The 11,386-nt window shown below is 38.6% G+C and overlaps 1 protein-coding gene across 2 annotated transcripts; it reads right to left on the bottom strand.

Annotated features, from left to right (window-relative positions):
• Nucleotides 1–4,603: 4,603 nt before the first annotated feature.
• Ftcdnl1 (formiminotransferase cyclodeaminase N-terminal like) lies at nucleotides 4,604–9,460 on the bottom strand. 2 transcript variants are annotated; one of them, XM_045146799.1, is made up of 3 exons: nucleotides 9,343–9,454; nucleotides 6,149–6,244; nucleotides 4,604–5,063 (listed from the first exon to the last, which is right to left on the bottom strand). In XM_045146799.1, exons 1-3 carry the CDS (start codon nucleotides 9,452–9,454, stop codon nucleotides 4,861–4,863), a joined length of 411 nt encoding a protein of 136 aa, XP_045002734.1. In that variant the 3' UTR covers nucleotides 4,604–4,860. The 2 variants fall into 2 exon arrangements, 1 of the variants encoding a protein (XP_045002734.1); XR_006636743.1 differs by lacking the exon at nucleotides 6,149–6,244 and having other exon boundaries at nucleotides 9,321–9,460.
• Between the last annotated feature and the right edge of the window lie 1,926 nt (nucleotides 9,461–11,386).

Genomic DNA, 11,386 nt, shown 5'->3' with positions numbered 1-11,386 from the left:
AGACCATGGCAAATTCTGGGGCTCAGTTCTTTCTCCTGCCTATTCAGTTTGGAGCCCTAGCCCATGGATTTGTGTCACCCACAGTTAGAGTAGATCTTCTAACCTCACTTAACCTAATCTAGAAACTCCCTCCCAAACATTCCCAGAGATTTGTCTCCTAGGTGATTCTAGATCCAATCAAGTTTAAAATTGAGATTAACCATTACAAATCCATCCCTTGTCAACTTGACATCAAAACATATCACTTTTAAACCATAATCTTCCACTTTTGCCCAAAAGCTCATGGTATAAAATGAATTCACTCAAACTTCAAAAGTACCCTTCATCTGTAGCAGTCTTATTAGACAATTCCTCAGCTGAGAGCACCTTAAAAAAAAAATAATGAGCAAGTTACGTACTCCCAATATACAATGGAATAGAATTAACATTCCCACTCCAATAGGAAGGAATAGACAGGGCCAGGAAAGATTAGACCAAAGCAAAACTTAGTCACAGCAGGGCAAGCACCAAGTCCTGCAGCTCCATGCTCAGCATCTGGGGGCTCCTGACAGAAGCATCTGGGCTCTAAAGGACTGGGTAATGCCTCCACTCCAGCTGCACAGCCTGTAGTACACATATGCTCTCTCTTGGACCAGCCCCCCAACAACTGTGGGGTCTTTATTACAACTCAGGCTTCACCTTCGCAGCTTCACAAAGTGGCCTCTCTGGGGCTCCTTGTTAGGATTCTGACTCTGCCATGCATTGTCTGGCTTTAGCAGATATCTGGAATTATGACAAAAAAAGACTCCATGACCCCTTCAATCCTCCATCTTTTATGCTTGTAAAAATGCGAGCTGGAGAGATGGCTTAGCAGTTGAGCGCTTGCCTGTGAAGCCTAAGGACCCCAGTTCTAGGCTCCATTCCCAAGGACCCACGTGAGCCAGATGCACAAGGTGGTGCATGCATCTGAAGCTCATTTGCAGTGGCTGGAGGCCCTGGCATGCCCATTCTTTGTCTCTCTCTCTCTCTCTCTCTCTCTCACTCTCTCTCTCTCTCTCTCTCCCTCCCTCCCTCCCTCCTTCTCTCTGTCACTCTCAAATAAATAAAAAAAAAATGAGCACCATGGGCTGGAGAGATTGCTTAGTGGTTAAGGTGCTTGCCTTCAAAGCCTTAGGACTCAGGTTTGATTCCTCAGTACCCAAGTAATCCAGATGCACAAAGTGGTGCATGTGTCTGGAGCTCACTTGCAGTGACTTGAGACACTGGCATGCCTATTCTCTCTCTCTCTCTCTACTAATACAAAATAAAATGATTCTCTATGAATAATATTTGCACATATATAATCACTAAATATTAAAATACTAATTCAAATTTTAACATAATTATAATAAGATGGGGAAGGGCCAGGGAGATTGTGGGGGGAGGGGGAGTAAAGGATGATATAAAAGGAAACTAAATTATCATCTTCTGCATTGAGATGTTCATAGAAAATGTATTGCAGAAGTTACCCTCTTGTTGCTGGGACAAAACACCTGCGCAGAAGCAACTTATGAGAGGAAAGGGTTTGTATATGGCTTACAGTTTTGAGGGAAGTTTCATCGTAGCCTGGAAAGCATGACACAAGCAGGAAACTGGCTCAACATCATCACATCTCAGTTGCAGTGAGGAAGCAGTAAGAGTGAATGAGCTAGTACAGTCAAGGGGAATAGACTATAAAATCCCAAGGCCCATCCTAGGGACACACTTTCCCCAGTCAGGTTCCACCAGCAGAGATCAAGCATGAGGTTTAATCTCAAATGCTTAAAGCTGTGGGAGGCAATTTACATTCAAACTACCACATGCATAAAACTGAAAAACCAAGAAGAATTATTATAAGCATGCTATTTACATATCTGGAATCAAATGAATAATAACGTAGAAGAGTTGAACATTTGAGGTTCTGAAAGTAGGAAACTGAAGTGTAGGCATGATGGAGTGTAGAGGGTGAGAAGGTACTTATTTTTGGCTTCTGGCCACATGTTTCATTTTTATATGAATAGAAAACAGGAGAGAGAGAAGAAAGGAAAGGTAGAGAAAAAGTAATGAGAGAAAAATGTTTAGAGAAACAATCAAGATAAAAATGAGACATAGCCTAATATATTGAAAAAAGTCTAAGTTTTTAGTAGCTAATAAACAGATTATATCTTATCTCTCAATCTCTAAACTACAAGTCACAAAGCCAAATGATAACATGCAAAATAATGTATTCTTTCTCCCCAAATTCCCATTCATTTATATATATATATGTATGTATATATATATATATATATATATATATATATATATATATATATATATATATATATATATATATATATATATTTTTGGTTTTTCAAGGTAGGGTCTCACTCTAGCCCAGGCTGACCTGGAATTCACTACATAATCTTAGGGTGGCCACAAACTCACAGCGATCCTCTTACCTTTATCTCCCAAGTGCTGGGATTAAAGGTATGTACCTCCATACCCAGCTGTTTATAATTTTTAAGTGACATTACTATGATACCACTGTTTTGTTCCGCAGCCTCAAAATTCAAGTGGAGTCTACTTTTATTTTCTATTATCTCTGGCCATTATCAGTTTCTTAACTTGGTCTACTTGTTTTTCTATTCTCTGGCATCCATATAATCTTTCTGCATCCAAAGGCAACTGTACCATTTTCTTGCTTAAACTAAGTACTGGCCAGCCATAATGAAGTCGTTTGGATGTCTTCAAGATCAGGATACTCTCACATCTGCATTGCTTTTCTCTTTATTCTAAAAGTTCTCCAATTAAATTTATATGCAAGCCAGGCATGGTGGTATATGCCCTTAATCCCAGCACTTGGGAAGCAGACATAGGAGGACAGTTGTGAGTTTGAGGTCAGCCCAGAACTACAGAGTGAGTTCCAGGTCAGTCTGCACTACAGTGAGACCCTACCTCAGAAAAAAAAAAGATAAAATAATTATATGCAAAATTATGGGTGCATTTCTCTTATGCATTCACAAAAGCACATGTACAAAAAAATTTACAAATAACACGCAGATCATTTATAAATTCCCTGAACACCAATTCTGGAAGATTCTCTTCCTTGAGATATAAGTAAACTCACAGCTGGTAACAATAGGTATGAATTTTTGCATGCAAAGCACACAAGAATTATATATATTAATTTGTTTATGTCCTACATATCCCTTTGTCCCAAAGAAGTTAAGTGAATTATCTGAAACTTGGTTACCCTGGAAAGGGGTCAGCTTACTGAAAAACACCCTTTTACTGTTCTAAATCTGCAGGATCCTAGAATGTGAATGCCTCTGCCTCATAAGAATGCCTAAGCATGCTGTTACCCCCCCCCCCCCAAAAAAAAGGCTTTAAAAAATTGGATGATATTAGATGAACAGCTGTGTAGAAAGGAGAATGTAAAAATAAAAACTGCATGTTGGAGCATCAAAATAGTAACCATGTACAGTATATGACTGTTTTTAATCAGATGAAGATTGAAGCTATTACATTTCAAATCAAATGTTATAAATTAGTTCAAGAATGCAGCTGAGCTCTCATTTAATTAGAAATGTCCATGTTTAAATCATGAGGTACAGTAGCTGCCAATGAAGCAAAAGGGCAAGGGAAGGGAGAAATGTTGTATCCAGACCCTCTGGTTCTCAACTGTCTCCTACACAGGAGGAACATCTGGGGTAGACTAGTCCTGATGTCAGGAAGAACTTTGTGTACTAGCTAATTTCAGAGTTAATGTAATTGTCCATAATTGTTTTGAAGACAATTAAAGTCATTATTATGGTCTGGACATTTCTGAACTCTTCATTTTTGTGTGAAACATATTCTCCTCCATGTTGAATGTTAACTCTTCCATGGATCAAAAACAAAGTAAATCTAGGCCGGGCATGCTGGTTTAATCCCAGCACTTGGGAGACAGAGGTAGGAGGATCTCCATGAATTTGAGGCCAGCCTGAGACTACAGAGTGAATTCCAGGTCAGCCTGGGCTAGAGTGAGACCCTACCTCAAAAAACCAAAAATAAATAAATAAATAAGTAAAGTAAATCTAGGACCTAGATTTCCTTGGGGAAATAACCCCTTGTCTGTCAAGTCACATTCAAATGTACCAAAAGCAGTGAGGCAACTCCCTTGGAAGCAAGTCTCATTTCCTACTTCTAGTGCTTGGTGTAGCTCAGCTTAAATCCAAATCTACATTCCAAACATTAGACAATTCACTATTAAAGAAAAATGAGGCAACATAATAGAAGGATTTTTGAGGTCATATGGGGAAGAATGCAATTATTCTTAGGCAGACTTTTCCCCAAAGATTATAAGCCTCTGCATTTTGTAATTAATGATGGTCCAGCTAGACAGTCCAGTCAAAAAGTCTTTTTTTTTCTTCCAATTTGCCTCATTCAAAAACACCTCAAGTGACATAGCTCAAATTTTCCAAATTAAACTTATCCCTGGGGTGGAAATCATGCATGTGACAGATTGGCTCCACAGGAGATCTTAAGAGAGACTTTTGCAAAGGGAAAGAAGAAAAAAAAATCGAAGAAAAGAGGGTAAGAGTTAACATTTAAGTGGTTTTCAACCTCATCATTACCTCTACTCAAGAAAATAGGACACAGCTGGGCCAAGCATGCTATCACCCTCCTTCGAAGAGTCCAAGGAACGAATTAGAAACTGCTGTTTCCTCACGTTTTGTTGTGAGTTTATAAGGGACAAAATCATTAGTGATTATTTTTTTGACACTTCCTTCAGCATTTAGAGTTCCATAATGCCATTGCACAGAAAGTGGAAGGATGAGCGACAAAAACATGGTGACCACTGCGAACTCCAACGTCCAGTGTTGGTACAATTCCTCAAGATCAATTCTGTATTGTGTCCACTAAGGAAGAAGAACCGGTCTTTCTCTTACTTCTGGCCACCATGCCACACTCTTCCACTCCAACACCAAAGACAGGGTAAATGGGGACCAGGTCTATTGCTCTTAGGCAAGGGTGGACTCCCTTTTGAACCTCCATAATGATAGTCTGGAAAGTCTCCACACTGGCAGCCAGAACAGAACTACCTAAAAATGTAAAATTGTGAAAAAAAATCACTCAACTTTCAGTTGTATCTTTAAAAAAGTACAAACTATTTCCAACAGTCTATAATCTATGCAGGTGATTTTTTTCATCCAAAATAATGAAAAAGATTCAACATTTCCTCTCACCCCACCTCCTCATAGAACATAAGAGTCACATTTCTTCTAGATTTTCCTTCCTAATGTGAAGGAAGTATGCAATGTTTATTGGACTTAGACAATTTTTTTACAACTGGCTACTTTCAATTTTTTCAACTTTTCCCAATTACTCTTCTATAATTACTTGTTATTTTCAGAATGATTTATGACTAATAACATTAAAGTATTTAAACTTCACAGAAACTTAAAAGCATAAATATTCAGTTTTGCACATATACAGGACACAGATATTTCATTTAATTATGACACATAAATATATTTTACTGACCACTAAGAGTTTTATGTTACTACTAATCCACTAATAGTATCAAGTGATCATTTTAGCAATTGAAATAAAAGCAGAGTTCACATTTCAGTCCTATGTTTGCTAGAAGTTATCTTTCAGGACATCAGTCTCCAAAGAAACATGCCTTTTTCCAAACTGAAAACAAACTTATTTCAAAATATTTTTGATCCTTTATCAAGTACCGATATATGTTTTCCTTTACATAATTGTGACTCTTCAAATTTAAGTTGTCCTACCAAACTTCACCATATCCTTATGGACAAGGAGCCCATTTCCTTTCAACCTATAGCCCAATTCAAGATTCCATGCTCCCTTCCCAAAGCACAACTGCCTCCCATGTTTCATTCCATGCTGATGTATCAGCCAAGACAAGATGAGCTTCAGCATGCACTTCAACTAAACGTGGCCTTCTTAACCACAAAGGCAGGTGATTCACCTTCCACAAAAGACCCCAAAGTTCACTGTAAGAAACAAGAAACAATGAATGTTTCAAATGTATGTGTTCAAAGAAATGGTGAGATGATCTGTTTACACAGAGCATCAATCATTAAAGAATATTCCACTTTACCTAAAGTCTGCCATTCACTAAGAAGGCTTCTTATAAAGACAGAAATTTAACTCTTACCCGGGTTACCAATAGAAGCCACTATTGTAATAACTGATCTGTTATATGCTTGGTCAGAAAAGATATTGAGCACTGATACTTCAGGATGTTTTCCCCCTATAAAGGAAACACCACAAAAGAATAAGAATTCTTTTATGTGATGAAAATTAATACTTAATTTCTTCTGATAGGATTAAACTTAATTTGGCAGAGAAATTCTTGGATGTGACCTTAGAAAGTGACACTAGCTAAACATGAAATTCATATGCAGTAATTTCCACTTCCTATATTGTAGCATTATATAACTAGATGGCTCAGCTTAGACCTAAGTATTAGATTCTAAAAGAGATTTTCCCATGGACTTGTATGAAATTTTTCAAAGTTCTCTTAACTCAGTCTAATATGGACACCCTTTGTTCAAAGAACAAATTTTATCATTCTAAGCTGAGTATAATGGTACATACCTGTAGTCCTGCCACTTGGAAAGCTGAGGCAGGAGGATGATGAGTGTAAAGCCAATCTGGCCTACACAGCAGATCCTGTCTCAAAGGAAAAAAAAAAAGGCAGACGTGGTGGCGCATGCCTAATTCCAGAACTCGGTAAGCAGAGGTAGGAGGATCACAGTGAGTTCGAGGCCACCCTGAGACTCCAGAGTGAATTCCAGGTCAGCCTGGGCTACAGTGAGACCCTACCTTGAAAAGCCAAAAAAAAAAAAAAAAAAAAAATGAAGAAGAAGAAAGAAAAAAGAACAGAAAAACAACAAAAAATTGTATCACTGTGCATTTTGTGCTCTTTCCTTCCATAAACCAGAAATCAAGCTGTCTGAAACAAGGTCTTGAAATTTAGAGAAACAAGGAAAGGGCAATTAGTGTCTAGCACAAAGGTTTGTGGTAAGAGTGCACCTGTCCATTAGAAACTGTTTCTACTCCACCATCTCCTGTTGGGGCCACCAACAGTCTTCAGATGTTAACGACTTCCAGCTTTGGTAGCTTATGACTCACTTGAATGTATAACCTGGAGGAGAAAGCCGCCATACATAAACTCCAAGTTATTTTTGAAGTTTACTAGCATGGTCCAGCCTCCTTAAAAGTCCCCCTGAAGCCTACAAAAGCAAATTCAAAGTGAAGGACAAAAGTTTTCAGGCGGTAATTAAAAACCTTTAGCTATGCTATTATACATCACCCCTCTCTCCCCTGGCAGCTTAACAGCTAATCTTTTCAGAGCAAAAGCAAAAGTAGTTTCACCCAGTTCTACAGAATTCAGAGGAGCCCTACACTATTAATGTGAGAAGATAAACATGTCATTGATTCACAGTCAAATGAGCATCTATAGACATCTATAGAGTCCTACCCTCATATAGGTCTGAAATTTATGACTCAGTTCTTATAATGAAGACCCATTAGGCCATTCACATGTGCTCACTCTGCTTAATTAGAAAAAAATGAGGTTTATGTAGTTTTATTCCACCCACTCAAACATAAACGCCTTTAAAGTATTTATAAAACAGGTTCACTTTGTTAACTATTGCTACCTTCCCTGCATCTTTAAAATTATAAAAGATGAAACACGAATAAGAGCATGTGACCTCCTATTTTATCTAGTTCCTCAATGTATTCTAGCTCTTGAAAGAAAAAAGATATGATCTATCTTTTTATCCTAAATCTTCTTCTGTAAAGCTTTTATTCTCAGTTTCTTATGATTCAATAGAACCAAATACTGAAAGATTGAAACACTCTCCTGCAATTTCTTAAGCGTGCATATAGAAAAAAAAAAAATGAGTGCTGGCAGGAGGAGCTGTCAGTATGCATCTCAGCAGAAGTAAATTGTTTGGTATTTGTAATGGAGTATAATAGCTATAATTCCATTTGAGCAGCTGCCACTAATAAGCTGATAAAAACTGTGAGTTGAGACCCAGGAGTCCATCAGTGTGTGTCTTCTACAAATGTCTCTGCTCATTCATTCAATCACAGACACAGGTAACCCAATCCCATTAGATGTTCTGTTTCTGACAATGAAGAGCCCAAGCTGGGTCTTCCTACAAAGAGTGTTCAAAAGAATAAGCTGCAGACTGACTCCAAAAGGGTGTTTTTAAATCAGTAATTATCAGGAATTTTCATAGACATTTCCAGCTCCTCAAAGGTGCAAGACAGTAACTTAAATATGCTTTTAGTTAGAAATGGATTGTGGGTAAACACTTATTTTGCATGAAAAGCACATCAAAAAATGACAACCAGAAACTAAAATATACTATTGTTTCACATGTTTTAGGGCTATAACCCTAATGCTCACCTATTGGCAAAAATTAATGACTTAATAACAAAACATTTGTATTTAAATGATTATCAGTTTGTAATTACCCTATGTTTTATGTGTATGTTTGATCATAAACATGAATACTATTTGAATCAGGGTCATTAGATGAAGATTTTGTAAAGGGTAAGAAAAGCATAGTAACATCTCTCATTAATGTAGTCTAAGAAAAGAAGTAGGCCGGAGTTCCAGTCTTCTTCAGTGACTTGCTGGGTGATCTCATGCACATTACTTAATATAATTGCTTCACAGTCTTTACACAGAGAAAATGTAATAGCACTAATATAGTCATGATAGCATAGGCTTGACTGGCAAGAGTGCTTTGAAAAATGATTGGTATTTGGCAAGTTAATTTTTCATTTAACTTGCTGAATAAAAAGCATAATGTACTATTATACTTATTCTATTAATGATCAGATAATAGCCCATGAGGGAAACAGTAAACTTTTATGTAATTGCATCATTCTTAGGAGCCTGTCAACACCCTAAACAATCTACAACTTAGAGACTCCTATAAATATGAAGAGCCTCTGGGCTAAGTCTACCCAAGACATTAGAAAGGCCCTTGCATGGCTCAGAGGTTAAAGATGCTTGCCTGCAAAGCCTGATGGCCTGGGTTCAATTCCCCAGTACCCACATAAAGCCAGATGCACAAAGTGGTACATGCATCTGGAGTTTGTTTGCAGTGGCAAGAGACCCTGGCACGACCATTCTCACTCTCTCTCGCTCTCCATGCAAGTAATAAATGAATTTTAAGAAAAGGCTGTGTGCACATCTCAGTCTGCTGCACAGGAAGCTAAGGAAACCTAGGAAGAACATGCTCTATAGATTCAGAGTGCTAAGTACAAAATTCACTGTATTATCAAAACACCGCAATACTCACTTCAATTTTCGGTTGTTCCTACCATTTCTCCAAACTGCTGCTCTTGCTATGCTCTCAACAATGTACTTCCTTCTGGCTTCTGAAATGTTTAGTAAGCAGGCAGCCAAAGGGAGTCCCAGTCTGGAGGAGGACATGATTTGTTCTAGAATAAATGATTCCTTATTGCAGTCTTTATAGTTCATTGGTATTTTCATGTTCATTAACCATAAACATCATTTTTTGGAAATCAGGCATTAACAATGTAAGTACTTCACTATTTCATTCCTACAGACATCTAGAAAAAAACCTCGGATTGATTCAAACACAGTACCATGTAGACATGGTCATGTGAACACAGTAACAACATTGGGAAACGCCTGGCAAATTTTCAGCCTGGACAGTCATGTAAGGGAAACCTCATTAAACTAGCGATTCCACTTTGAGCATGGCTTTCCTTAGCTTATCCTTGTTTTCCAGGCCTGCATTACTTAAGGCATGATTTTTTTCTTTTTTTACTATACTAGATGCCCTGAGGAAATGCATTAAAGGGCAATGAAGAAGACTATTTATTATATTAATTTTTAAAATAAAAATGACATATATAGATACTGGATATTACACAGAGGTGACAAGAACATGACTAAATTCCTCCTTGTACTCTGTGCTACCGAGTTTCTAATGTTTTCAAGTTTTTCCTGAGACCCTGCCTTGAACTGAAAGACATAGTCTCCCACATGTTATTTAATAATGTCCAAAATGCAACGGATTCTTTTGTCCACAATGGATTAATGCCACATTATAGAGGTTGCACTGATTCTTTTTAGAACTCAACAGTGGCAGCTCATCTTCCCATACCTCAGATGATTTTATAATCTAAAGGAATTAAAATATCTCAATATAAAGAAAATAATTCAAGGAGAGATGGCTTAGCGGTTAAGGCACTTGTCTGCAAAGCCAAAGGACCCACGTTCAATTCCCCAGGACCCACAGAAGCCACAGGCACAAGGGGGGCACAGTTGTGCGGAGTTCATTTGCAGTGGCTGGAGGCCCTGGCATGTCCATTCTCTCTCTCTCCTTTCTGTCTCTCTCTCTCTCTACCTGCCTATTTCTCTCTCTTTCAAATACATAAAAATAATTTTTTTAAAAATTTAACAAAGAAAACAATTCAAGATCTGGCCATCATAACGTAGGCCTCCTTTAAGTATGGTAACTAACAAGGAGTACGGCCCACATGAATCCGTTCTACAAATATCAGGTGAGCTCCTTGTGTATCCAGAAATGGTCTCCATGCAGGAAAACACTATGTTGAACCAGCTCAACTCTGAAACAAACTTTCAACTTAAGTATTTATGCTAAAAGGGGTTCCGTGCTAAAGGTGCTCTCCTGGAGCAAAACTGCTAGCTTCTGTTCACTGGGGTCATTTGTTGAATGATTATCTTAAGCTATAGTTAGTGCAGGGCTCTGCTGCTAATTCCGTTTTGCAGGCAGATTTTCCTGTTGCAGCCATCGTCTCATCAATGAAGATTCATAAAAATATGATTAGGTATTCCTAGTCATTAATAGTAGTGTAATAAAGCAGCTTAGACCTCTCTCTTCCAGTAAACAAAAATTTCGCTTTACACAAGGGGGTGTGGGCGACTTCTGGTTTTCATTTGTTTTCAGTGTGTTTATGTAGCTTAATTGTCTCATCAGGCACTTTCCCAACATAATTATGCTTTTTAACAAATGGTGTTTATGGCAACCCCTAACAGTGCAAAAGAAAGGATTAGTTTCATCCTCTCATTCCACATTTTGATTCCCCGTGGACAGCTAAATCACACAAAGATGGTGTCAGGAAAAAAAAAAAAAAAATCTACCTTCACAGCAAAAGCTGACGTGAGCCCCAGTACCAGGGCGGCACTGCGCTCTCAAAAGCGGACCTGAAGCCCGCTCTCGGCCCGGCTCGGGCTCGGGCTCGGGGCAGGGGCATCCCCGTCGGCCCGCGGCTTCGGCGCCCTCCGGGTGACTTCCGGGGACGGGCCCAGACCCCGCCGGCCGAGGAACCACGAGCACGTGAGGCGGCCTCCCCGGCCCCGCCCGTCACGTGC

The sequence above is a fragment of the Jaculus jaculus genome, chromosome 4 (genome assembly GCF_020740685.1).
Source record: "Jaculus jaculus isolate mJacJac1 chromosome 4, mJacJac1.mat.Y.cur, whole genome shotgun sequence".
NCBI classification, from domain to species: Eukaryota; Metazoa; Chordata; class Mammalia; order Rodentia; family Dipodidae; genus Jaculus; species Jaculus jaculus.
This window is presented reverse-complemented; position numbering and strand designations above follow the sequence as displayed.